General features: G+C 43.0%; 1 protein-coding gene and 1 pseudogene across 1 annotated transcript; both read left to right on the top strand.

The window, feature by feature from the left end:
- Nucleotides 1–305: 305 nt before the first annotated feature.
- On the top strand, nucleotides 306–26,295 carry HAL (histidine ammonia-lyase). The gene is made up of 20 exons (XM_042992944.1): nucleotides 306–970; nucleotides 1,589–1,649; nucleotides 1,757–1,784; nucleotides 2,115–2,189; nucleotides 2,283–2,355; nucleotides 2,448–2,514; nucleotides 2,823–2,860; nucleotides 3,681–3,806; nucleotides 7,554–7,693; nucleotides 9,029–9,076; nucleotides 9,722–9,869; nucleotides 10,624–10,719; nucleotides 10,821–10,879; nucleotides 11,978–12,058; nucleotides 14,905–14,970; nucleotides 15,054–15,219; nucleotides 17,717–17,851; nucleotides 22,512–22,620; nucleotides 22,720–22,789; nucleotides 25,956–26,295. Exons 1-20 carry the CDS (start codon nucleotides 724–726, stop codon nucleotides 26,094–26,096), a joined length of 1,974 nt encoding a protein of 657 aa, XP_042848878.1. The 5' UTR covers nucleotides 306–723; the 3' UTR covers nucleotides 26,097–26,295.
- On the top strand, nucleotides 25,684–25,801 carry LOC122240597 (annotated as a pseudogene).
- Nucleotides 26,296–27,280: the final 985 nt, after the last annotated feature.

Genomic DNA, 27,280 nt, shown 5'->3' with positions numbered 1-27,280 from the left:
TTGCTCAAAGCTAATACATAGTGGAGCTGGAGTCCCACTGTGGCGGTCTGAGCTGTTAACCTCCCAGCCATGATGGCTCATTCATCCAGACGTGACCTTCAGCTGTGAGAATGATCTCTGGCCTTTGCAGTCTCCCTTCGTTGAGGGACAGCATGGGAAAACCTTAGTGGCGGCAGGGGGTGGTTGCTCAACACACGTTTGTGGAATAAACAAGAAAACGAAGATTGCCACACTCCGTGGTGTCACAGTAGGCCAGAAGGTGCATTTTACTGTTGAGTAATTCTAGATAAAGACAGGAACACGGTGTTTATAGGCTGCCCTCGATGGAGAACACAGAAGCCAGGGCAGGGAGAAATCCGGGACCCTGAGAGAGAGGCCAGCAGGAGGGCACCTGGGACCCCCAGCGTGGGAGAAGCCGGGCCTTTCCGCCAGCAGGGCTGTACCCCGGCTGGACGGGCTGCTCGCCTGCCTGCATCCCCCTCTCCCGCCCCTCTCTCGGCTGCGAAAACCCACAGGAACCCCGTGCGGCCCTCGATAAATATTTGTCCAACGTGTGGATGAGTTAAGGCGAGGGAAGGGGCGTGTTTTGAAAGTCCAGCGGTGTCCTCCCCGCCGACCACACCTAGGAAGTCCCTCCCAGATAAAACCGTCCCCGCCAGCCTCCTGCCCAGGCAGAGGAGCAGGCGGCCTGGTGGCAGGGCCTCCTTCGGGTCGCGCGGAGCCATGCCCAGGTACACGGTGCACGTGCGCGGGGAATGGCTGGCCGTGCCCTGCCGGGACGCGCAGCTCACGGTGGGCTGGCTGGGCCGCGAGGCCATCAGGAGGTACGTCAAGAATAAGCCGGACAACGGCGGCTTCGCCTCGGTGGACGACGTGCGCTTCCTCGTGCGCCGATGCAAAGGCCTGGGCCTCCTGGACCACGAGGACCCGCTTCAGGTGGCCCTGGAGGACAACGAGTTCGTGGAAGTGGGTGAGTGGCCGGAGGGCGGCGGCCCAGTCCCCGCATCCCTGGGAAGGAGGTCCTGGTGTCCTCTCTGCCCTCCGTGGGTGGGGCGGGGGGGGGTGGGGGTGGGGGGTCGTGCTGTCTCTTAGGTTCCAACAATAACCTGGAGAGGGCAGGATTCTCATCCCCCTTTTACCACGAGGCAGCAGACCCAGAAATGAGGTGGCTTACCTAGAGTCGAGCGCTAGGAAGTAGCAAAGGCAACATCTGAATGAATGCCTCTGCAGGTACAGAATCATTTTGAAGATCCTTCTGCCCTTCAAAAGCACCTCAGCGGACTGGAGGCCAGTGGCCTAAGCGGTTCGGATTTAATACAAAATACAGCTGGGGGTGAGGATGGGGGTGGGGGTGGGCGTTAGATCTTGAACTTCCCTGTAAACCCTGGTCCACGCCTGACACCTGCCTCTCTGCATTTCGCTGTCGTTTGTAAAGATGCTGGGAGCACTTGAAGGCCTCTGAAGTGGTTTTAAAGCAGCCATTTCTATAGAAGTCAGAGGCAGTGGAAGAGCCCTTTCTTGGTTTATCAGCAACAATGCGCGTCTCCTTTGCCATCTGTAAGGAGCCTGTCTCGCATTCTTGTTTCAGTTATAGAAGGGGATGCCATGTCTCCCGACTTCATTCCATCACAGCCAGAAGGAGTTTACCTGTATCCTTTCCTGCAGGCCGGTGGGTCTGTGCTGGGGGGCTGCCCCTGCCGGTGATGGGGTGGGGGCTTTCTCACGCTACCCAGTGTTTTCCTTTACCTGGCTTCAGATACAGCAAATACCGGGAGCCTGAAAAGGTAAACTTCCAGCCGCTGTTCATAAAGAAAATTGAGTCCCCCTCACTTAAGGAGGGGTGGAGCCAGCAAAATTTTTGAGTGAACACTGTCAGGACGGGGCTTTATCCTGCTCGGTGGAGTCGGCAAATGCATTAACTATGCTCTTCCATTGCTAGCCTTCTTTACTCAGCCTCCTCTTGAGCAAGTGGTCGTTTAAACTAGGACATGAATGTGTCAGAGCAAGGGTAAAATCTCTCGGGTGTCAAAATGTAGTTTTGTTTGAGGCTTCCCTACGCTCTTGTTCAAGCGCCAAGCTGCTCGAGCTCATGGAAGTTCCCTTCTTTTGTGCAGTACATCGCCTTAGATGGGGACAGCCTAACCACAGAGGATCTGGTCAACTTGGGAAAAGGACACTACAAAATAAAGGTTTGGGGGAGGGCAGGGGAAGGATGTCCTCTGACCTCTTTCACTGCGTATGGAAGTTTTCAACATGCTCTGCTTTGACCAACGTCTTCCTAGCTCACCCCAACTGCGGAAAAGAAGGTGCAAAAATCCAGGGAAGTCATAGATAGCATCATAAAAGAAAAAACTGGTATTGTTTTCTCTTTGTGTCCTACAATTCTTTTTATTAACCGAACAAAACGGCCTGCATCTAATCGTACCATGTCTGTTTTTTTGTTGTAGTTGTTTACGGTATCACTACAGGTTTTGGGAAATTTGCCAGAACTATAATTCCTGTCAATAAGCTAGAGTAAGTCTGATTCCCACCCTCCTTAGCAAACACAAGCATTCACATGCCACCTGTCCCCATCTTTGAGACTTCTTTCAACAAGAGAAATAATTAACATTTGCCCCAATTTACAGATGAGGAGGATGAGTCTCCTGTTAACTTGTATACGAGTTGGCTTTGAAAACACAGGCTTGCTGGTTTCTTACATTGCATGACGCTGCCTTATTCTGCCTCTCCAAAGATTCAACTGTTCTTTCCTTCATTTTCCCAGCTGAGGAAACGTTTTCACTGCAAGGTATCTAAGAGGGTTTTTTCCTTTTCTCTTCCAGAGAGCTGCAGGTCAACCTAGTACGTTCACATTCTTCAGGTAAATCATTCCAAACAGAGTGAGGCATCCTGTAACAGCCACGAATAGCTAATGCATTCCAGGAACTAGTGCCAATTCTGCTTCAGGGGAGGAGGGGAAAGAGGAAGGCATCAGACAAGACCACCTTTCAGCTGAATCTGAGAAAAAGGAATGGACCAGGTGGAGAGAAGGGGTTGGGGCAGGAGCAGCTATGCTATCATGTCAAGAGTGGTGTATTTTTTTTTTTAACGTTTATTTATTTTTGAGACAGAGAGAGACAGAGCATGAACAGGGGAGGGTCAGAGAGAGAGGGAGACACAGAATCTGAAACAGGCTCCAGGCTTTGAGCCGTCAGCACAGAGCCCGACGCGGGGCTCGAACTCACATACCATGAGATCGTGACCTGAGCCGAAGTCGGACGCTTAACCGACTGAGCCACCCAGGCGCCCCAAGAGTGGTGTATTTAGGGAACGAAATTAAGGCTGGAACTCAGGGAATGAGTTGGTCAGGATGAGATGAGATGTCAAGAATCCAGTCCCACCTGATTGCAAGGGAGCTTGTGCTGAGGAGTCTGGATGCTATTCTAAGGGTGTTGGGGAGGGTGGGGCTCACTGAAGCATTCTAGGAAAGAGAACTAAGAAGGCAAAACTGGGGCTTCTCCTTTTTCTAGAAGATGGGACTTTAACAAACAGGACAATCAGGAAGGAGAGCAGTGCAAATGCGTCTTGACTGAGTCAAGTCTCTTCTTGACAATGGCAGGAGACTGGACTGAAATGGAAAAAGATTTGAGAGATGGAGGTAGAAAAGATTTCTAGAAGAAAACGTTAATTCCGTTTTGCAGGTGTTGGGAAACCACTAATCCCTGAGAGATGTCGGATGCTCCTGGCTTTAAGGATCAATGTCTTAGCCAAAGGATACAGTGGCATTTCCCTGGAGACCCTCAAGCAAGTTATCGAAGTATTTAATGGTAATGCCATGGATCCCCAGACTGACCCTCCCCCGAGGCTGGGCATATACCACAGGTAGACTTGGTTGATGGCAGGGTGACGACTAACAGAGACAAGATGACATAGAATAATGGAGACAAATGGAAATGGGCTTGGTGAGAAGGAGACTACCTGAGGGGACAGGGGTGGGGACAGAGATGCTTACTCCTGTGTACCTTCAACTCACACTTCATCACCCTTCACTTAGTATTTGGTATCTTTAAGTCTGGAACAAATCCCTCAAGTCTGGCCCAAAGCTCAGAGCTGGAAAGAACTTTTAATTCAGCGATGCCCAGATGTGGTTAGAGAAGTTGCATCAAATCATCTGGGAAACACAGTGATTCCTGGATGTCCATCCCAAAGACCAATTCAGTAGTTCTGCTTAGTGCCTGGGAATCTGACATCTTAATGCTCCCCAGATAGTGGAATACCCAGACTTAAATAACTGAAACTTAACTTCTTGCAAAGATAAAACAGAAGCATCAAAGAGATCAAAGACTTGCTTCTGGACCAGGAAGCCATCTCGTGCCAGGATACAATACAGTTCAGCTCTTTGGAGCTTACTTCTCAGGGTAGAAAAACTCCAATGTGGAGACAAGATTTGAAATGCTTAGGAGGCCACTGTCCCTTCTCACAGATAAAGATGAACATCATAGATCAGCGCAGGCTCGGGAAACTCTTTGGGGTGAAGGTATATGGGGTATCTATGGGTAGACATGGCTGTGCTGAGCAGACCAGTAGTGATTCCACCACCTGTCCCTCCTCCCACCCTGGTCTTCCCTACAATCGCAGAAAGTACATCTCTGGTTGTAAACCTACCTATGCTTTATAGGTCAGTCTAGGACCCCCCTGGGTCCCTAGAGTTCTGAGAATTCCCTAGGTGAACTATGATCTGGAAGCTGGCCTGTGGATGGCATTGCTTCATGCCACTAACCTTATCTACAGATGGAAAACACACTGCTATAGGAGTCTGAGTTTACTTTAGAAAGAACAGGACTTTTTTTTTTTTTTTAACTGAGAATTTCCTCCAAAACAGTACATGTCTGTTTATAAGTGGTGGTGAGGTAGTAGGCTGGGTGCCTAGGAATCTGGGCAAAAGTAGAAACAGAGACTATGCTGTCTATGCTTACCTCCTCAGAGAACCCCTGTGAATACTTTGGTGTGCCTTATCCTTCTAGAACATTTTATAATTCTTTTCTAATGTTAAAATTTACATGTTTCCAAACATTCTCCAATAGTGTTTTTTTCCCCCAATAGCTTTTAATGACTGCACACACTCTTTGGTTATATGAGAGTCTCTTAATTCTTTTTTTAAAATTTTTTAATGTTTATTTTTACAAGAGAGTGAGAAAGCACGCACAGGGGAAGAGCAGAGAGAGAGGGTGACACAGAATCCGAAGTAGGCTCCAGGCTCTGAGCTGTCAGCACAGAGCCCATGAACCATGAGATCATGACCTGAGCCAAAGTCAGATGCTTAACCAACTGAGCCACCCAAAAGTCTCTTAATTCTATGTTGACATCATTTCTAACTTTTTGTTCTTTGAAGCAAGGCTGTAATGAACAACAGCTAACTCCTGATCTTTAAGATACATTGTTACAATTCCTAAAAATTTCTAGGTCTGATTAGGACATGCACAGTAAAAGCAAAGGGGCAGAGGACCAAGGAGGAGGAAAAACTTAAAGGAATAGATAATCCTTATGGGGATATGGGTTTCAGATCACCTTTCTTCCATGCAGCCTGATCTGTATTAGTCCCCTATGTACCGTGTCCCCCAACCAGCTTCACACAGCAAATCTGAGCATGTCCTGGCTAAAATCTGTAATGTCCCTAGGAAAGAGTCTAAACTTAAAAAAAAAAAAAAAAATGTTTCATATGCTGTACCTTTCATCCTTATGCTTTATCCATTCCATAAATGGAAGCTTGTACGCCCCACTCCCCTTCACCCATTTTGCTCCATGCCCCCACCCCCATCAACCATCAGTTTATTCTCTGTATTTATGAGTCTGTTTCTACTTTTTTTATTTTGTTTTTTAGATTCCACGTATAAGTGAACTGGTATTTGTCTCTGTCTCACTACTTTCATTTAGCATAATACCCACTAAGTCCATCTACATTGTCACGAATGGCAAGATCTCATTATTTGCTATGGCTGAGTAGTATTTCATCGTATATAAATACTACCTCTCCTTTACCTATTCATCTAGCAATGGACATTTGGGCTGCTTCCGTGTCTTGGCTATTGTAAATAATGCTGCAATTAACATAGGAGGGGCATATGTCTTTTCAAGTTAGTGTTTTCATTTTCTTTGGGTAAATAGCTGATAGTACAATTACTGGATTATGTGGTAGTTCTGTTTCTAATCTTTTGAGGAGATTCCATACATTGTCTGCAGGGGCTGCGCCACTAGTCGTACACAAAGTTTCTCTTTTCTCCACATCCTCACCGATACTTGTTGTTTCTTGAGTTTTTTATTATAGCCATTCTGCCAGGTGTGAGGTGATAGCTCACTGTGGTTTTGATTTTCATTTTCCTTATGGTTAGTAATGCTGAGTATCTTTTTATGTGTCTGTCAGCCTTCTGTATGTCTTCTTTAAAAAAAAAAAAAAGGCTATTCAGAGCCTCTGCCCACTTTTTAACTGGATTATCTGGTTTTTCTGATGTTGAGTTCTGTAAGTTGTTTGTACATTTTGGGTATTAACTCCTTATCAGATATATCATTTGCAAACATCGCACAGTCGGTAGGTTGCTTTTGCATTTTGTCGATGGTTTCCTTCATTGCGTAAGACTTCTAATTTTGGTATAGTCCCAGTAGTTTATTTTTGCTTTTGCTTCCCTTTCCTGAGGAACCCATATCTTGAAAAACGTTGCTAAGGCCAGTATCAAAGTGATTACTGCCTATGTTTTGCTTCTAGGAGTTTCATGGTTTCGGGTCTCACATTTAGGCCTTTGGTCCATTTCACGTTCAGTTTTGGGTGTGGTGTGAGGAAGTGGACTAGTTTTCCCAGCATCAGACAAGCCTGTCTTCCCCGTCATGTATCCTTCTCTCCTTTGCCATTGATTTATTGACCATATAGGCATAGATTTATTGCCGGGCTGTCTAGTCTTTCCGTTGATCTGTTTGTCTGTTTCTGTGACAGTGCCACACCATTGTGATTACTACAGCTGTGAAGTGTATCTTGAAATCTGAGATTGTGATAGCTCCAGCTTTGTTCTTCCTTCTCAAGGTTGCTTTGGCTATTTGGAGTCTTCTGTGGTTCCATACAAATTTTAGGACTCTGTGTTCCAGTTCTGTGAAAAACGCCATTGGTGTTTTGATAGGAATTGCCCTGAACCTGTAGATTGCTTTGGCAGAATGGACGTTTTAACAATATGAATTCTTCCGCTCCACGAGCACAAAATGTCATACTGTTTGTGTTGGCTTCCGTTTCTTTCATCAATGTTTTATAATTTTCAGAGTACAGATGTTTATAGTCTAAACTTAAAGCAGCTTATAAGGGAAGGAAGGCTTTTTGTTATTGGGAAGGTGCTCTCTCCCACCCACCCTTATTCCCCTCTGCCTTTTTTTTAATAGCAGTGCAGCCAGGTTCATTAAGCATTAGTTGTGCTCCAGGAACTCTTTCCCCAGGTATTTGTGCCATAAAGTGATACTACATCCTATTGGGAGAGGTTGGTCTCGCTGGCAAAGTGAAGAGAGCCACAAGTAACTGGTGCCTACTTCTCTCCCAGCCTCCTGCCTGCCCTACGTTCCAGAGAAAGGAACGGTTGGTGCCAGTGGAGACCTTGCGCCACTCTCTCATCTTGCTCTTGGGCTAATTGGAGAAGGGAAGATGTGGTCTCCAAAGAGTGGCTGGGCTGATGCTAAATACGTAAGACTTTAATAACTTACATCCTGCAGTAATCTCCCTAGGCTGGGCACCGGCTGCACTTGCATACTTTATAGCACTGAATCCCTACAGCAACCCCATGAGGGAGCCACCATTAGTCAAACTAGGTAAGGCTCTTAGCTTCCATACTTTACTATTGGCCCTTTGGACTTGATGGTCACCTTGGTGAAAAGGTACAGCAGTCAGTGTTAATCCCAGCATTTTATTCTGCAGCCAAAAATCTTCCAGTGTCTATCCCGGAGGCCACACACTGTTGCAAATTTATTTAGTTGCTGGTCTCACAGTATAGCGCTGTGGATCATAGTACCTGCTGTATGGCCTCTGGAAAGCAGGCTCCATTTTCCTCCAAGCTTCCACCCCAATGGCTAATCAGAAGGGCTTGCTTTTGGTAAAGCTTTAATGCTTTCCTCATCCATCTCCAAATTCCATCAGAGCAGCCCAAAGAACTATTTGAGGTGTCATCCCAGGTCAATTGCTGAGAGGTTCCCCAATGAAGGGGCAGAGGACCCAGGGGAAGGAAGAAGTTAAAGGAACAGATAATCCTTAGGAGGGTACGGGTTCCAAATCACCTTTCTTCCCTAAAGCCTGATCTTTATTTCTCTGTACAATGTTTTCCCAGCCACCGTCACACAGCAAATTCAAGCGTGTCCCGGCTAAAGCCTGTAATGCTTCCCATTGTCCTTAGAATAAAGTCTAAATTTAGACTGGTTTATAAGAGTCTCGTTGGTCTAATCCCTCCCACTAAGTTCTACATTACAGAAACTGGGGGTTCCTTACAGCTGGGATGTGCTGTGCCCGGGACAGAGGGACCAGCTCGTGCTCATTCTACTCTTATTCACTCACTCCTGTTCCTCCCTCTGATAAGTCCTCTGGGAAACTTCCATCTCTGCTCCCCTGGTTCTTTTCCCTCCAAATGCTATTTGCCCTTCCTTTGTGCTATCCTACCTACTTCCTGCCTCCTAGGGCATTTCACATACTCTTACTCTGTAAACATGTACTCAGGAAGCAGCAGAAGAAAAAGTGAGTCAGTAACGTGGAAACTGAACACAAAGGACCTAAAACCCAAAATTCGGGGTTACTTCTGTAGACACTAATGCCCCTGATTTAAGTACAAAAATTATGTGAAATATAAGTCTGCTTTCAGATTAAAGAACAGAACTATAGACCAGAGGAGGGTGAAAGATCCAGTTTATGAGGTCTGCTCTTTTATAAGACAGATCTTTAGGCTTTAAGGATATTTTATTGATTCCTTATGAAATTAGAAAAAGGCTAGTATTTCATTTGATACCCATTTTTATCTTTTTAATCATTCTGCAGGTCTTGGAGGCTCATGGATTGAAACCAGTTGTTCTGAAACCAAAAGAGGTAAGGAGATTCAAGGAAAATGTATTCGTTTTAACAAGTTTTTATTTATATACTATTTTCAGTCTTAATGTCGGTCTCACTGATTTCTTAAAGTAAATGTGGCTTTCATGTTTGTTAAAAGTTTGTCACTGAAGAAAGGACTCATCCATAAGCATTCAGAAGATTCTGCCCGCCACAAATGTTTAGGGGTTCTCTTACTTAATTCAAACTTCAAATCGGGATCTCTAAGGATCCTTAACAGATGCTATAAGTCAAGATTCCTCAGGGTGCTCTCAGCCAAGAGTCTTGGGCCAGAAATGTTTTAGGATGTCCTGTCCACAATGATGACAAGTTAAAGAAGAAATGCTGCGTAATTAGGAGCTAAAGATTTTATATGCAGCTACACTGGACGTTCATTGTTGTCTTGAGAATGGGGATACTTAACATGTATTCCACTTGCCAGGTTTATACTAGCAATTTCACTTAGGATAGCACTTAATCCTCAAGTGCTTAAATAAGCCTTACTGCCTTGCACTTTAGAAAACATAAATAAATGTCCTTCAGCTGACGGGTTAACTTTTCTCTTAGGGATGCAAAAGATATGAAATCAACTTGTACATAGGTTACAATAAATGTAGCAAGGAGCTTCTCTCTTTCTTTCCAAAGGGTCTGGCACTCATCAACGGGACACAGATGATCACCTCCCTGGGCTGCGAAGCTGTGGAGAGAGCCAGTGCTATTGCACGTCAGGCTGACATCGTGGCGGCCCTGACCCTTGAGGTGCTGAAAGGCACCACCAAAGCCTTCGATACTGGTCAGCATGGTTCTTCCATTTGGTTGCTATTCAGTCATTCAGAGCTGGTTGGGTGGGCTGGTCCAGGTCTTTAAACATGAGTGGTGGGGATGCGTGGTAGGGGAAAAAGAGAAAACCCAAGGGCCTATGGCATACACAATACTGCCACAGCTTCATCTAAGTTATGCCACGCTTGATCCTTGGAATGACCGCGTTTTACAGATGCTGACTCTAGAATTCACCCAGCGTTCTGGATCACCCAGGCCCAACTCCCGTCAAACTGTGCACTGTCTAAGGAATCTGTTCACAAGGTTTTAGAAGTAGAGTAGGATTAAAGTTGGTCTCCATTAGAAAATTGAGAGAGAAAAACCATAGAAGTTGTAGTTTACCTGGAAAATAATGAATTTGAAAGACTCCCTACCATTCTATGTAGTAGGACAGAAATCTGCCTAAAATTGATGTAAAACTGTCTAAAATTGGCCACTGTGGAGGTTCCTTCCATTAGGAGCCTAAATCCTAAATTAGGGTAGGCCCAAGGTCTTGAGTTGAATTCCCAGGGGGCTTAACACATAGTTTGCACTCGGATATTTAAAGTAGAAAGAGTACAGTCAAAGGAAAAGCTTGTTTTTGGAGTTGAGGTTCTAACTGTGAGTGGTGGTAAGAACCCCTGGGATTTTGAAGACTTGTGTCAGCACCATGGATGGTCCTGAACCATCACCAGTGGTAGTTTATGCTAATGGAAGAAGTGCTCAGACTTGTTCTCCATCAATTCTAGACATCCATGCTGTTCGCCCTCATCGTGGGCAAGTTGAAGTGGCTTTTCGGTTTCGGTCACTCTTGGACTCGGATCACCACCCTTCTGAAATAGCAGGTCTGGGGATGTTTTTGTGAGTGAGCTTATTTGGTTTTATGTTTTGTGGGAAAAAATTGATAACTTTGAAAAAATTGCTATCCCTTCCACCTCTTCCACAGAAAGTCACAGGTTCTGTGATCGTGTTCAGGATGCATATACCTTGCGCTGCTGTCCACAGGTAAACAAACAAAAAGCCTTTTCTTTTTTTCCCAATTCAGGGAGGGGTGAAAAGAAAAAGAGGTAAGTGTTAAAAAGTCATGTAATGGTCAATTATGATCCAAATTTCTTTACTGCCTCTGTTAAAAATTATGTGTGTCATACTTCCCTTTGTCCAATTATTTTAGTTTCTATTCTATATATTAAGCTGTTTGTTTCCTTTTGAAGTGCTTTGCTCAATTCCCTTGTACAGAAGCACAAGAGACAACTTGCTCTGTTGGTTTAGTGCCGTAACTTTTTAAAATTCTTAGTGATAACATCATCCTAACCAGTTAATGGAAGTTTACTTGTTCTCCCTTCTAGATATAGCAAGAACCAGCTTTCAGAGATGTTTGCAGGAAAGTCTAATCAAAATTAAGTGCACATCATGGTTGTACTTTATCTTCATTTAATAAGCAGATATAAACCACCATAAATAAATCTGTGAGGCTTAACTTTAGACTAAAACAATGCAGAAGACCTGAGTGGGCATGAGGCATCCAGTATTGCAGATGTTATAACTCATTTGTGAATGGCAATTAGTTGAGTAAGAAATTAACACACAACTCAAGAATGAAACAATATTTGATCTGGTGCCAGATTCTGTAGTGTAATAGGGTCCTCCCTAGAATAAATACCCTACTTCCTTTAACTCATCAAGTTCTATTCTAACTAGTTGATCAAAAACGTCTATGGAAAATCACTAAATTAGCCCTACAGTACAAATAAATCCCAGTTTAAAACATCCTTGCTATTCGGGGTGCCTGGGTGGCTCAGTTGGTTAGTGTGCAACTCTTGATTTCGGCTCAGGTCATGATCTCATGGTTCATGAATTCAAGCCCCGCATCAGGCTCTGCACTGACAGTGTGGAGCCTGCTTGACATTCTCATTCTCTCTCTGACCCTCCCCTGCTCATTTTCGCTTGCTCTCTCTCTCTCTCTCTTTCTTTCTCTGCCTCAAAATAAATAAATAAACATTAAAAAAAACATTCTTGCTATTCTAATAAGAGTATCAGACTCTGTGTGACAGACACCATTATCAGTGTTTTCAATGTATTAACTCATTTAATCTTGTATTTTAGGTCCATGGTGTGGTGAATGACACAATAGCGTTTGTGAAGAACATCATTACCACAGAACTTAATAGTGCAACAGACAATCCTGTATCTTTTGACTGCTTACTAAACTGTAGTTATAGAAATCAAGCTAGTAATTTTTAGATATGCTAAAGCGATCCTTTTGTGTAGTGTCTCTGTTGTTACTCCATTTCATAGACTAAGTACCTGAGGTTCAGAGGAACCTCAGAGCTGATGATTGGCAGGGGCAGGTCTGTGAACCTAATTTCCCTTCAGAGACTAACACGCTGTGCTTTCCAAACGGACTCATTAAAAGCTAATGCACATATTTCCGGCATTGGCTGAGAGGTTTCATGAAAACCTTTGCCCTAAAACCCAGTGCTGAGATTGCTGATAGAAAGATGAAAACCGAGGTCACAAGTGTGATTATGGGGATCCTGGGTAGGTTTGCATTTATGCAAGGCTTCCCGGTTCTTGTGACACATGAAACGGAAGGCAGCTTGTTAACACTTACCAAAGTATTGATCAACGAGTTATGGCTTTCCTCATCTCAAGTTTTTATTTTTGACATGGAGTGTACTCAAATCAGTATTTCCGTATTTCTACAGAGAATAGCAAGAATGCTTCCATTTTTCAAGGATGCAGCCCTTCTTTCCTTCATGGTGTGGTTATCTTAGAGCCGTCTTGTTTTTGCTATGGAATATTCTTTGAGGGTATAGTTCCCCCAGACGTTGATGTGATCACTCGGGAGTCACACTGGCAAAGTTGTCACAGAGGTACCCAGTACTGCCTTTGAAGACCACCCAACCCTTAGGAATATATGCCTTCCTATCCCATGTCGGCCTCAGTTCTTAATACGGGACAAAGTGCTGAGTTAGCAACCCTGGAAGTAGCTCACAGCTTAGCTTAGCAGACAGGTTTCGCAACAGCTGTGAAAGATTCATCACAAGACCCTTTTAGTGTGGTTTCTCTGACAAGTTTACTTCAGGATGTGTGTTTTATGTCCTCTCAGATTGTTTTACAGTTAAGTCAAACTCACACTAAGTAATCCTCAACTCACTCACCTCAACATACTTCACCCCCCAAAATGGACTAGAATTTTCATGAAGTCTATGCAGTCTGTCTCATCTGTCAGTTCTTGTCAGTTCTGGCACTGTGAGGAAAGGCATCCTTTCTACACTTAGATAATTTAGACCTGAAAGGGTATCTTATAGAGTAAAACAAAACAAAATAAAACAAAACAAAATGAAAAAAACAAAGAAAGATCTGCCATTAAATTATTGGATATGGGAGAGGGATAATTCCTTACTAAATTCTTACACTACCACTTGCCCCAGCAAAAGTTTCAGCCAACAGTCTTTTCCTTTCTCAATTAAAGATTCTTAATTATTGATGAAATTCCAATAAGGCCATATTTGAGAGTTCTCCTACAATGGTGGTGTTACTTGAAAGAATAGTCTTCTGAATTTTCCTGTTGTAGATATAGAGCACCTATTACATAGTTGCTAGATGTTATGGGAACTAAATTCGAATTGCTATAATCTGATAGCCGGCAACCAAATTTGGAACAACTGGAGAACAACAGAACACGCTTAAGTTTTAAATAGGTGCAGATATTACTTGCTATAAGAATTCAGAGAATGGAGAGAAGACTAAGGCCTGTGACTGGGGGTGGCTTGGTACAGAAGAGCCAGCATTGGGCCTAATAGGCTCACGGATATATGTACAGAAAAGAGTAACTCCAAACTTGACTAAGTTAGTATAATACGTGCATCTCCAGTTCCTTGGAAGTCAGAACCTGTCTCAGAGTTCCTAGTTCATAGATAATATTCTCTAGTCCAGGAGGTGAAAATTAGCTGTTTGGAATCTGCAAGGAGGATCTGTTACTGCCTTTTGTCTGAGTGCCTGTTGATCCAAGTGAAGTGCATGATACAAAGGAATGATCCTTGAGGGCGTTGATATGCAGGGAGTCTAAGCTGCCTCCTACTTAAATTGGTTTGCAACAGCCTATTGGCTGCCATATGCTGTGAATGCTGGCATAGGATCACTGAGTAGAGAGTTTGAAAACGTTCCCAGGATTGATTGTTCCAGACAATTTGGTGGTTGCTCATCAACAGTCTTCATTCAGCAAATTCTTCTACGGAGCACAAGCTCACATTGCCCCCTGCCAAAAAGAGTTTGCTTTTAAACTGGCGTCCCGGTCTCTGTTCTTCGTTTCAGATATAGACTGTTTTGAGGGAAAGTACTAACCGCTAAAATTACTATGGTTGTGGTGCTTGAGAATCTCTAATCTCAGGGGAAAAAAATTGATGTTTCATGTTTTCTTGGCCCCCCATTGGGTGTACATGATTCATCTCTAAGGTTTGGGATATTTGTTTTGTTGTTTTTGGGTTTTTGTCCCTTTATGTCAACAACTGCTTGTAGAGAGAATCTCCTTCCCTCCACCCATATTTGTACAAGGGCTATCAGTGTTACAAATTAATGGGTTGGGAAAAGAGTCACACAGGTATCCCCTGCTTCTTGAAAGTCTGCATTACAGACCTACGTTAGTACTTGTTTTCACGGACTGAAAGAAATCTGAAGCGGTAACAGCAGTATCACCGAGCTCCTTCCCTGGGAACTATACTCAGCATCTCAGCATCAGGCTGCCGGGGCTTTGAACTGTATGAGCATCTGTGCTTTATCTTAATTTATTTTGTGCATCCATTAGCAAGATGTGTCCTCTGGTATCAGAAGACTAAAAGAGGTGATTTTGAGGGTCTGGGAATGCTCAAAAATTTTCCATGTAAATTAATGGTAAGCACTTCTTCCCTTTATGCCATTTCGGTTTAGAAAAGATTATCATAGGAACGCTCTACTTTCGGATGGTGGGGGAGACCTCCACTTGCAGTGATCAGCAAATGTTATATTCAAGCCTTAACCTGTTTTGAAAGATGGTATTTGCCAGTAGGGGAGAGACTATTTCTGGAGGAAACTTCCATGGCGAATACCCAGCCAAAGTAAGCTTTTTAGAATTGCTCCTGACCCTGAAAGCATATTCCAATTTAGGCTCAATTCAACTGAATTGAGTCACTCTTTCTAGGCCCTGGACTATTTGGCCATTGGAGTCCATGAGCTTGCTGCTATTAGTGAAAGAAGAATCGAAAGGCTCTGTAACCCCTCCCTCAGCGAGCTGCCTGCCTTCCTGGTTGCTGAAGGTGGTCTGAACTCGGGATTCATGATTGCACATTGTACAGCTGCAGCCCTCGGTAAGAACACTGCCCACTTCTCAGGACGCGAGCCCGTCCTTTTTATCTGAAAGTGTCAAATTTTGTCCTTGAATGAGGTTTTTCCCCACCTTATTTGCATCCTACCTGTCTCAATACAAATGCAGAAGGAAGCCTGACATATTTTAGGAAAAAAAAAAAAAAAATATATATATATATATATATATAATAAAATCTAAACAAAGTTGAAGTAAAACAGAATAATACCCCAATGAGTTTGTAAATAATGAGGTTTCCACAATTTCTCTGTAGGAAGCAATTTAACGTCACATACGAATGGCATGTTTGTAGCTTTTTCCCTAATCGCAATTTGGGGACTATCAGAAGGAAAAAGACAAAGATATCCATAAATAAGGTGAAACATGAATGGACCTGGATGATTAAACATTGGATACATTTCATTAGATATACTGACCTCTAAGAACATAAAGATGTGATTACAATATGCAAAAATGCATATAAGAAGCAAGATGCCCTCCATGAGAACTGAGGTTCAGTGTCACTGATTTCTGAATTAAAACTTTAAGTAACACATCAGAACAAGGCCTGGAACAAAGGACCTGCTAAGGACTTAATTTATATTTACTCACTTCACAGTCACAACAATACCGTGAGGCAAGGCATTATCATTACCCCCATTGCATAGATGAATACCGGATGATCTGGGAAGTTAGGTGACTTACCCAACATTGAACGGCTCGCAAGTAGAACTGAATTCAAACCCAGGCATTTTTGTCCTCAAGTCTATGCTCTCACTTCAATTAATGCAGATCTCATTTTAATGAGTACATAATCCTAATATGGCTGCCAAATTTAACAAATAGAAATGCAGGATGTCCAGTTAAACTTGAATTATTTGGGACATGCTTATACTAAAAAGTTATTTGTTTTTTTATCTGAAATTCAAAGTTAATTGAGCATTCTGTATTTTTTCTGGCAAACCTACCCATGAGGCAGAAGATCACATGGGCACACAAGAGCATAGACTCTGGGTCCAAATCCCAGCTCTGCCATTTACCAGGAGTGTGATATGGAGCAAGTTTCTTAATCCTATTGACCCTCCGTTTACTCCTCTATAAAATGGGGGTGATAAATTTACCTAATGGGGCTAATTTGAGAGTTAAATGAATTAATGCATATAAAGCCTTAGAACTATGCCCGGCATGTCTCTAAGCAGTAAGTAAATATTAGTTGCTATTGGGATTACTCCTAACCCTTTCCTCACCAAAGCCTCACATGGAAACTCAATAAAACCAACAGAGACCCTGAATTCATGATGTCCTCTGCCGAGGATCTTCTGTTTGCTCACTTAACCCCCTTATGAAAATACTTCCTTAAAGGATAGCAACTTCTCACATTAACATAGGGAGGTTGTGGTTGATTTCTAGAAAATATTAGGGACTTCAGAAAGCTTCGTTTGAATGTGTTTGGCTTCCCTAAACTGCCTATTGAAGTTGCTCAACTTGCTTTCTTTATAATGAAATGGGTAGTTTTCTTTTGGGGGGACATGTAACTTCTCTTTCTGAATGAGACTCACTACAGCCTGCTTATCCATCTAATGGCAGGTGAAGGGTCACAGGACCTGGGCCTTGCAGTGCTGAAACCTGGCAAGTCCTGGGCAGACCAGGATGAGTTGACCACCCTAGTTCATGTAGCTAGATTACCTCAGGACCCCTTATGGCACAGAAAACAACTGAAGTCTCACTCAGCCACTCTCAGGGTCAAAAGTGTAGGGAAGAAAACGCTCTGAGTTTGGCCTTCCCTGGCTTCTGGAGCTGGGGAGGAGCTCTGGAATCTAGGTCCTCCATATTTAACGTGTTGTCTTCGAGCCAAAATTCCAGCCACCACCTGGGAGCTTATCAGAATCTCAGGCCACGCAAAACTCAACATTTGCATTCTGACAAGATGGAGCGAGTCATATGCACAATAAAGTTTGGGAGACACCAATCCAGGCCATCACTAGGATTTCCCCAGCCTCCCCAAGTTATCTCTGGCAGTCATGAAGCCTGTGCTTAACCCACTGCCTCCACTTATATGATCACTGAACAGTCTGAACTGAAAAATATCCTTGCTCAAGATCTGGGATCCAGTCTCCATCCCCAAACACCACCCTGAATTCTAAGGCCTCCTCTGGTGATAGTACCAGTCAATTGTTCTTGAGTACTTAGAAAAGACCATCACATCTTTTTTTTCCTAGTCTCCCTAGCATGCTAAATGTTTCCTGTGTTTTCAACGGGGCTTTGTACTATTAGGGTTCCCATCTGGTCTTATCTCAGAATTCATTATTGGCTCCAAGTCCTTCTCACTTTGATACAAACCCAACCTGCTTCCATTTCCCAAAATAATTTTGGACCATCTGGTGCTTGGATAACAACCGAGAGCTCCTGGAGGGGCTCCTCCATGACGTTGGTCACGGGGAGCAGCCAACATGGCCATTTTTCCTATTAGAAGCATATTTAACTTGCACGGCCTCTTGCAGTTTCTGAGAACAAGGCTCTGTGCCACCCCTCGTCGGTGGACTCTCTCTCCACCAGCGCGGCCACAGAGGACCATGTCTCCATGGGAGGATGGGCAGCAAGGAAGGCACTTCGGGTCATCGAGCACGTGGAGCAAGGTAAACCCAGCCAGTCTGGGATGGCAAGCCTCTCTGATTAACTTCTACATCTGTGAGCCTCAAAACAGGCAGCATCAGCATCACCTGGGAACTTGTGAGAAAGGCAGACTCTTAGGCACCACCCCCTCAACACCTGCTAAAGTAGAAACTCTAGGGGAGAGAGCAGAACAATCTGGTTTAAGTCTTCCAGGTGATTCTGATGCTCGCTGAAAATTAAGAACCACACCTGCTGACCTATCAGGTTTATTGGTTGGCTTTATTTTTCAAACAATTTAAAACATATTCAGAAGTAGAGAGATTAGTACCACGAGCCCTCATTTATACCTCACTCTGACTCAACAGCACATTTGCTTCATTTTTTCTTTTACTTTTCTCAAGTTATTTTCAAGCAAATCCCATCACATTATTTTCTTCCTGCATTTTTATCTACCATGATGCCATTATCACATCCAACAAAATCAACAAGTCTTGGGGTCACTGATAAGTCCATATTCAAAATTTCACAATTGTCTCAATGCCCTTACAGTGGGTTTTTTTCAAATCTAGATTTAAGGCCCACATTTTAAATTTGGTGTGTTAAAGGCTTTACGCTTCTTTTTATCTAGAACAGTCCCCTCTCCCTTTTTTTTCTTCATGCCATGGACTGGATTTAAAAAAAAACAAAAAACAAAAAACAAACAAAAAAACAAAAAAACAAAAAAACAGGTCAGTCTTCTGTTAGAAACTGACATTCTGGATTTACCTGTTGGCTCCCTTATGGTGTTACTTTTAACTTGCTCTCTAGCCCTTGCATTCCCTGTATACTGCGGTTGTTCCTAAAGGCTTGACAAGATTCAGATCCAAACCTTCTGGCAGATACTTCTAGGGTGGAACTGCGTTAGGCCAACCTCTCTCTGCCTTCTAAATTACTGCTTGTTTTGTTTACTGTTTTCTAAGTTTATGTATGTATGTATATATGTATGTATGTATTTAGAGAGAGAGAGAGAGACAGAGATTGCACAGGAGCAGGGAAGGGGCAGAGAAAGAGGGAGACAGAGAATCCCAAGCAGGCTTCTCACTGTCAGCACAGAGCCTGACACAGGGCTTGAAACCACCAACTGCGAGATGATGACCTGAGCTGAAACCAAGAGTCAGACACCCAACCAACAGAGTCACCCAGGCACCCCTTGTTTAGCTTTTTAATTTTTTTAACGTTTATTTTTTGAGAGAGAGAGAGAGAGAGAGAGAGCAGAGCGCAAGCAGGGGAGGGGCAGAGAGAGGGAGACACAGAATCCAAAGCAGGCTCCAGGCTCTGAGGTGTCAGCCCAGAGCCGGATGCGGGGCTCGAACTCACAAACTGTGAGATCATGACCTGAGCAGAAGTGGGAGGCTTAACCGACTGAGCCACTCAGGCGCCCCCTTGTTTTGTTTTGTTTTGTTTTGTTTTGTTTTGTTTTGTTTTAAAGGAATTGCCTTCCTTTAAGCATTGTTATCTAAGCTCCTAAATTTTTGCAACTGTATTGGAAGCAGTTGGCTGACAAGAGTATCACTACGGTAATTCCCACCTTATCCACGGGGGAAACGTTCCAGACCCCCTGTGGATGCCCAACACCACGGGTAGTACCAAGTCCTACGTATACCATGTTTTTTCCTATACACACATACCTATGATAAAGTTTAATTTATAAGTTAGGCACAGTAAGAGATAAGCAAGAACAATAAAATAGAACAATTATAACAATATATTGAAATAAAAGTTATGTGAATGTGAACTCTCTCAAAATACCTGACTGTACTCACCCTTTCTTGTGACTATGAGAGAGGACAAAACGCCTACAGACGAGATGAAGTGAGGTGAGTGTCGCAGGCGTTGTGACGTAGCGTCAGGCTCCTATTGACCTGATGATTCGCCAGAAAGAGGAACCTGACAAATCATCAGGCTCACCTGCTTCCACACGGTGGTTGATTGCAGGCCACCAAAACTGTGGAAAGCGAAACAGCGGATAAGCAAACACTACGGTATTTTAAGATAAATGTGGGAGAGCTGAGTATTCTTGTTAACAGCTGTATTGAGATATAATTTACATACCATACAATCACCCATTTAAATTGCACACTTGAGTTGTTATTAGTATATTCACAGAGTTGTGCCATCACCACCACAAATTTTAGAACATTTTCATCACCTCAGAAAGAAACCTCGTACCGTTTACCTATCCCTCTCCTATTGTCCCACCCTGTCCCCGGGCTTAGGCACCCACTGATGTACTTTTCTCTCTCTATGGATTTGCCTATTCTGGACGTTTCATGTAAGTGTCATACAATATATGGCCTTTTGTATCTGGCTTCTTTCAGTCAGCATAATGTGTTCAGGGTTCCTCCATGGTGTAGCATGTATCAGTACGTCATTCCTTTTTATGGCCACACATTCCCTTTTATGGATTTAACACATTTTGTTTATCCATTCATCAGTTGAGAGATGTCTGGGTTTTGTCTGCCTTTTGGCTGATATGAATAATGCTACTATAGACATTTGTGTACAAGTTTTTATGAAGACATATATTTTCATTTCTCTAGAGTGGAATTGCTGAGTCATATGGTGACTGACCTCCATCTTTTTGAGGAACTGCCGGACTATTTTCCAAAGTGGCTGCACCATGTTGCATTCCTATCTGCAGTGTTTGAGAGTTCTGATTCTTCCACATCCTCACCAACACTGGTTATTAACTGCCTACCGGAGTGTGTTCCTAATGTTCATTCTTGAGATGGTCTCCCATTAAACATGTGGCTCCAGGGGCGCCTGGGTGGCGCAGTCGGTTAGGCGTCCGACTTCAGCCAGGTCACGATCTCGCGGTCCGTGAGTTCGAGCCCCACGTCAGGCTCTGGGCTGATGGCTCGGAGCCTGGAGCCTGTTTCCGATTCTGTGTCTCCCTCTCTCTCTGCCCCTCCCCCGTTCATGCTCTGTCTCTCTCTGTCCCAAAAATAAATAAAAAACGTTGAAAAAAAAATTAAAAAACAAAACAAAACAAAAAAAAAAACATGTGGCTCTGGCCAGAAGGTTAAGGGGACACCCTTATCAGACTCCTATCCACATCGGATCTTCTAGCCAGTTCTTCAGCAAATTAACCTTACTGTCAAAAGACACCAAATCAAGGCTCCATCATCTCCTTTTGATTGATATCTCCTTGTTTTAACCACAGTTCTTCCATAGTCACCACATACAATAACCCGGGTGAACTTCTTAAAATGTAATTTTGATCACACCATGTTCCTGCTCAAATTTGCCAAGTTTCCTCATCGTACTCCAAACAAAACCCAGCCCCCTTCCTGTAGCCTACCAGGATCATGCGTGATCTGGCTTCTGGCTCTCACTCACACCTGTCTCCATTCCATTCGATACCCTGGAGCCACAGTGTTATTCTTGTACCTGCCAGTACCTCAGCACCTGTGTCCTCGCTGGTCTCTCTGCCTGTAACATTGTTCCCCAAGGACTTCACATGGTTCACTTCTTCACTCTCTTTGTAGCTGTGCAGATTTCACTTCAGATGCCTTCCCTGTCCACCCCAGCTCAACTTCTTAAAGTTTCCAATACCTTACATATGAAGTGAGGGGACTAGACTAGAAGATGTAAAGTTTCTTCCAGGTCCAAAATAGATTCATTTATTTCATCCTCTCCTATTGTGACTTGTCTGTACTCACCAGAGTTTGTGATGCGATTCATAAATTCTAAGACGAAAAGTCAAATATTTTCAATACTCCATTTCAGTTAACCACTTAAATGGTTTGATCAACTTTACGCTTCTAAACTATTTTTTCTTGGCAAATAATGGAATCCGAATGTAGAGAAACTTAGATGTCAATATTCAAAGCCAATCACAAGGTATGGTACATTTAATAAGCTCTTAGCTAGGAAAAACCTATGTAAGGATTGTTTTATCAAGAAGCCGAAAGTTGGCAAAGTACCAATTTCTAGGATTGCATTTTTTAAAATTTTTTTAATGTTTATTTATTTTTGTAAGAGAGAAAGACAGAGCAGGACCAGGAGAAGGGCAGAGAGAGAGGGAAACACAGAATCTGAAGCAGGCTCCAGGCTCTGAGCTGTCAGCACAGAGCCCAATGCGGGGCTTGAACTCAAACCGTGAGATCAGGACTTGAGCCCAAGTTGGGATGCTTAACCGACTGAGCCACCCATGCGCCCCTAGAATTTCAGTTTTAATGGGCCTGGGAGCCTTTGAGTTTGAAGGTTTGAAATGAGCACTATAGAATTAGTCCCAGCACAACAAAAAACTCATTTGCTCATTCGCTGGCTCCTTCAATCCTTTGATGAAAGTCTATTGCCAGGTATTTCAAACCAAAAGAAATAGCAAGACTAAAAACAAATTGAAATTTATGCAAAGGTGGAAATAGGACAAAGATATCATCCATCTTGATCAGATAAAGTAAGAAGTGGGGGACTAAGACATTTAGCTGGATAGTGTTCTCCTTCTTAACATTAAACATACAGCCAATAGGTTAGAAAAGCAAATTTAAGATGGTAACCAAACACCAAGGCAGCTTTATTCTACCACTAGACAGAGAACCGACTATCTCTTAGTTGGCTAGCAGTGTTGACTTCCTCGTGAGTTATATCCCCCCAGCACGAAGTCAGGCTTTAATCATCCCTCCACCTTTCTTATTGTAGTGCTGGCCATCGAACTTCTGGCAGCCTGCCAGGGCATAGAGTTTCTACGCCCCCTGAGAACAACTACTCCTCTGGAAAAAGTATATGACCTGGTGCGCTCTGTTGTAAGGTAAAGTCAGACAGGTCCCTGGAGATGCCATCATTTCAGATCTGTGAACCCTGGCAGTGGTGAATGTTTGGCTGATGGTTTGATGTACTTTCTCTGTAGGCCCTGGATAAAAGATCGCTTCATGGCCCCAGACATTGAGGCAGCGCACAGGCTGCTCCTGGAACAGAAGGCAAGTTGGCCACTTGGCTTATTTCTTAGTTTTGGGTCATTATGGGAAAGCAAAGTGGGAGTAGGGAGTGAAGAAATATTGTCTTATTCTTTTGTTTCTCGTCTATGCCTTGGATGTGAACAAAAAGGAACTTGGGCAACTTCTTGTGCAACTTTAAAAAGCTGTCTGATAACCGCTTAAGTGTCCTGTGTTGCACCCAAACATTAAATATCTAATGATTAGAAACTGAAATGATTTTAAATGGAGTTTGGGACAGGTATTCATCGGGAGAAAAAATGAGATGAGAGTTTCATGGATCCCCTTCACCAAGAGCGTTCTCTTTCATTCAAAAGTATGTTTTCTGTGATGCTATCACCACCACCTCCAATTGGTCCAATGATTAAATCGACCCGAAGAGAAAACGAAGTCCCAGGTTTTTACTTCAAAGGTCTATAGGTCTGTCTAGCACCGTGGGGTGTCCTACCCTATCATCACCCTGATTGAGGTACTACAGGTTCTCTTTACTGCTTATTTCCTCTGGTTTCATTGACTAGAGATTTCTCTGATAGGGACAGATGCCTCATAGACTGACTCGTTTTTTAAATATATTTTTTAAAGTTCTTTAAGCCTTTTGTAATAATTTGTGAGTATCATGTTCTCTAGAATTTCTTGATTTCCCCTGGAACCATTGCTCTGTTCTTGGGGAATGATTTTTCCTTTTGATCTTCACATCTGTCATTTCTAAGTGTGCCCTACACCCTTTGAGGGGACGCCCCTTGCTTGCTGCCAACTTTGGTGCACATCGAGAGGTAGATGAGAGAGGTTGGCCTTTTTTTATTAATTGAAATATAACTGACATATAACATATTCATTTCGGGAGTACAACCTAATGACTTAATATTTGTATATATTGCAAAATGATCACGACAATAAATCTAGTTAACATCTGTCACCATACATAGTTATAATTTCTTCTTGTGATGAGAACTTTTAAGATCTAATCTCTGAGTAACTTTAAAATATACAATACAGTATTATTAACTATAGTCATCATGTTGTGTATCCCCAAGATTTATTTATTTTATAATTGGAGGTTTGTGCCTTTTGACCCCCTTTATCCATATCGCTCACCCTCCAACTCCCCCCCCCACCTCTAGCAGCCACCAACCTATTCCCTCCATCTATGAACTCAGTTTTTGCCATTGTGGTTGCTATTTAGATTCCATACATAAGTGAGATCATACAGTATTTGTCTTTCTGTGACTCATTTCATTTAGTATACTGCCCTCACGGTCTATCCATGTTATCACAAATGCCAGGAGTTCCTTCTTTTTTATGGATGATCAACACACACACACACATACATACATACATACCACATTGTCTCTATCCATTCATCTGTTACTGAAAACCAAGTTCAGCTGTCCATCGCTTGAAAGGCCAATACTCAAGAGATGAGTTTTGATTAGAAAGGAATATGAGTTTTATTCAGGAGGCCAGCTACCTGGGGAGAAATAGACTCTTGTCCAAAAGCCAACTCCCAGGTTTCTGCCTAGCACAGAGGTATTTAAAGGGAGTTAAACAGTTAAGAGAATGCAGTGGTCTATGACATTTCTTACTTACATGCGGACTCAATGATGTCAGCTACAGAGTTATCTCAGTTCTTAGAGGTTGTGGAAGAAGTTCCAGTTTCTTGATGCCCAGGGGAGTGGGGGAGCTGCAAGGAGGTCTGGTTTCTTGGTACCCAGAGGTTGTGCAAGAGTACTTTGTTCTTTTTTTTTTTAATATTTTTTTAATGTTTATTTATTTTTGAGAGAGAGAGAGCGCGACAGAGAGCAGGGGCGGGGCAGATACAGAGAGGGACGCAGAATCCGAAGCAGGCTCCAGGCTCTGAGCTGTCAGCACAGAGCCCATTGCGGGGCTCGAACTCACGAAGTGTGAGATCATGACCTGAGCTGAAGTCAGACGCCCAACTGACTGAGCCACCCAGGCTCCCCAAGAGTACTTTGTTCTTTCTGCAAAGGAGGGCAAGATCCACAGATGACCAAAGGGAGATCAATAATCACTGTGTGATCTTAAAAAAGAAAAACATTTTGCTAAAACATTGCTGGGCTAGTTGGAAAGCCAAGGTGGCTCCAAACATACTTGCTGGCCTCTGCAGGCGGGGAAAGTTCTTGGTCCTTCATCCCCCAAGGCCAGTGGTCGGCAAATCTCAAAAGAAACAAATTAATTCTGTTATAGATCAAGGGCCTTAGGTGGGCAAGCAAGAAGTGTGTTACCTTAACTCAAGTTAACTCTTAAGACTGGGTGGAGTTGTTATACATCTGTCTGTGGACACTTAGGTCGCTTCCATGTCTTGGCTATTTGCAAATAATGCTGCAATTAAACCTGGAGATGCACGTATCTTTTCGAGGAAGTTAGCCTTTGAAAGAATATATTTTTGAAGGTAATACAAAAGAACAGGAAATCCTCCTTGGTTGTTGGCAGCAAGCTGATAAAAAGCAGTTGTAAACCAAAAACAGGACCTTAACGTGAGAAGACATGATGCTTGAAAGAGAACAGGTTGGTGGGTGGAGGTATAAACAAGGGTCTGAAGCACGCTTCTCAAACTGTGATGTGCGTGTGAATCTCCTGGGGATCTTGTTCCAGATGCTGCTGCTGCTGCTCCACAGGTCACACTCTGAGTAGCAAGGGTGTAAGGAATAGAGCACACACGGCACGGAAATCTGGCAAATGAGGAAATCCACCGCCTTATTCAAAGTTTGTTTTAGAAAACACACGGTCATTGTTTGAGCAACTTTCTTTAATGCTGTCCACACTGAATTCTCTAGGCTTTGTGTGTTTGTTAGCTTGTTTTGCTTCAGAAGAGTAAGCAGCTGAAAACCTTCATGGTAACTCCAGAAAGGTTTCAGACTAGCTTTGCACAGTGGCAGTATCGTAGCCAATGAGGTTTATCCGAGGTGTGATTATTGCTAATAGAAAGGTTTCACACTTTGTATTTTAAAATCTGTTAATGCAACCAAAGAGCAGTTGACACAGATCGTATGTCAAATGGCTTAGAACAAAAGCAAGGAAACAGCCGCTACGTGTCTAGTCAGCGATAGACGTTTTGGTCCTACGAGGTTGATGTTCCATGGCATGTGAGAACAGTGTCCTCAACATTTTGACTTTGTTTTGTCCTTTTCAGGTTTGGGAAGTAGCTGCACCATACATAGAAAAATACAGAATGGAACATATTCCAGAATCCAGACCAGTTTCTCCAACGGCCTTTTCACTGGAATTCCTACATAAGAATTTCATCAAAATCCCAGAGTCTGGGGATCTTTAATGGGCTTTGTCATGGATTAGCAGATCAGATGGTACTTTAACAGCAAGCAGTATTATGCTGAGGAAAAGACCTGAGAACTTCCCTGGGTAGATCAACCCATTATTTTATTCCGTTCTTCTAAAACCTACTTTGGTTAGGCTGGTGACTGTATTAGTTGCTGACTGTAGCGCCGTGTTCTTGTTGACTTGGTTTGAGACATGGCAGCTGTTTTCAGATTATAGTTTTCTTTCTTTCTTAACGCTATCAACAGGCCACAGGCCACTTAACATTATTTGAACTCAAACAGTTCAAATGGTATCTGGAAACAGATTGATGGTATTCTTTTCCAAATGCATTAGACTTTTGTAAATCTTTTTTGTTTGTTTGTTTGTTTGACAAACTCTCCACTAGATCACTTTGATCGAATTACACTATAATATGATGGGTGTTCTTTAATAGGCCTTGATAAACAACTTGTTTTGAAGTCATAATTTGTCCTTAAGCTTCTCTTTCTTCTATTGATTGAATCATAGTGTAGTCAAGAGGTCAACAAGAGGTTTTGTGCAAAGGAGCTGAGGAATGATAAAGAGATTGCCATTGGAGTGGCCCTTAGTGATATTTATCAAATATCACTATATATCTCAAAAAAAATCTTAGATGCTTAAACTGGAGTTAGAGGTTAATATTACTACTTTCTTCCTATGTGTTAGTACTGTACTCACATTCCTATAGTACCCTTTGTTAAGGAACGTCCTGTCTCACAAATCAGGAATTTTATGTTCAAAGTTAGCCAACCCCTTCTCTGTAATGGTAATCATTAAAATGAGGAACTATTGACAAAGGTCGATGGGGCCTTGGATGTGTTACCCAGTCTGTTTTTTCCTCAAAAAATAAGATAAGGGATCTTCTGGGAAGGCTTAAGTAATCATCTGGATGAAGGATGGGTCAGATGACCTCTTGGCTTCCCAAGGTTAAGATCTGTGGGAAGATCTTAACTTTCCATTTTGCATCCATTTGTGCAAATATGTGCAAGGCACCCCAAGCGCAAGAGTCTGAAACCGTGGCTCTAAAAACCACAGGAGGCCAGGGAAAGAACAGACACACTTGCCAGCTTGCTTACTTGATTAAAGCCTAAAATGGGTCCAACAGTACCTTTCACAATAGAGTTTTCACTTTTTAGATTGCACCTGTCCATAGGAAAGGCA

The sequence above is a fragment of the Panthera tigris genome, chromosome B4 (genome assembly GCF_018350195.1).
Source record: "Panthera tigris isolate Pti1 chromosome B4, P.tigris_Pti1_mat1.1, whole genome shotgun sequence".
NCBI lineage: Eukaryota > Metazoa > Chordata > Mammalia > Carnivora > Felidae > Panthera > Panthera tigris.
Note: the sequence above shows the minus strand (reverse complement) of the source record. Positions and strands in the feature narration are given on the sequence as shown.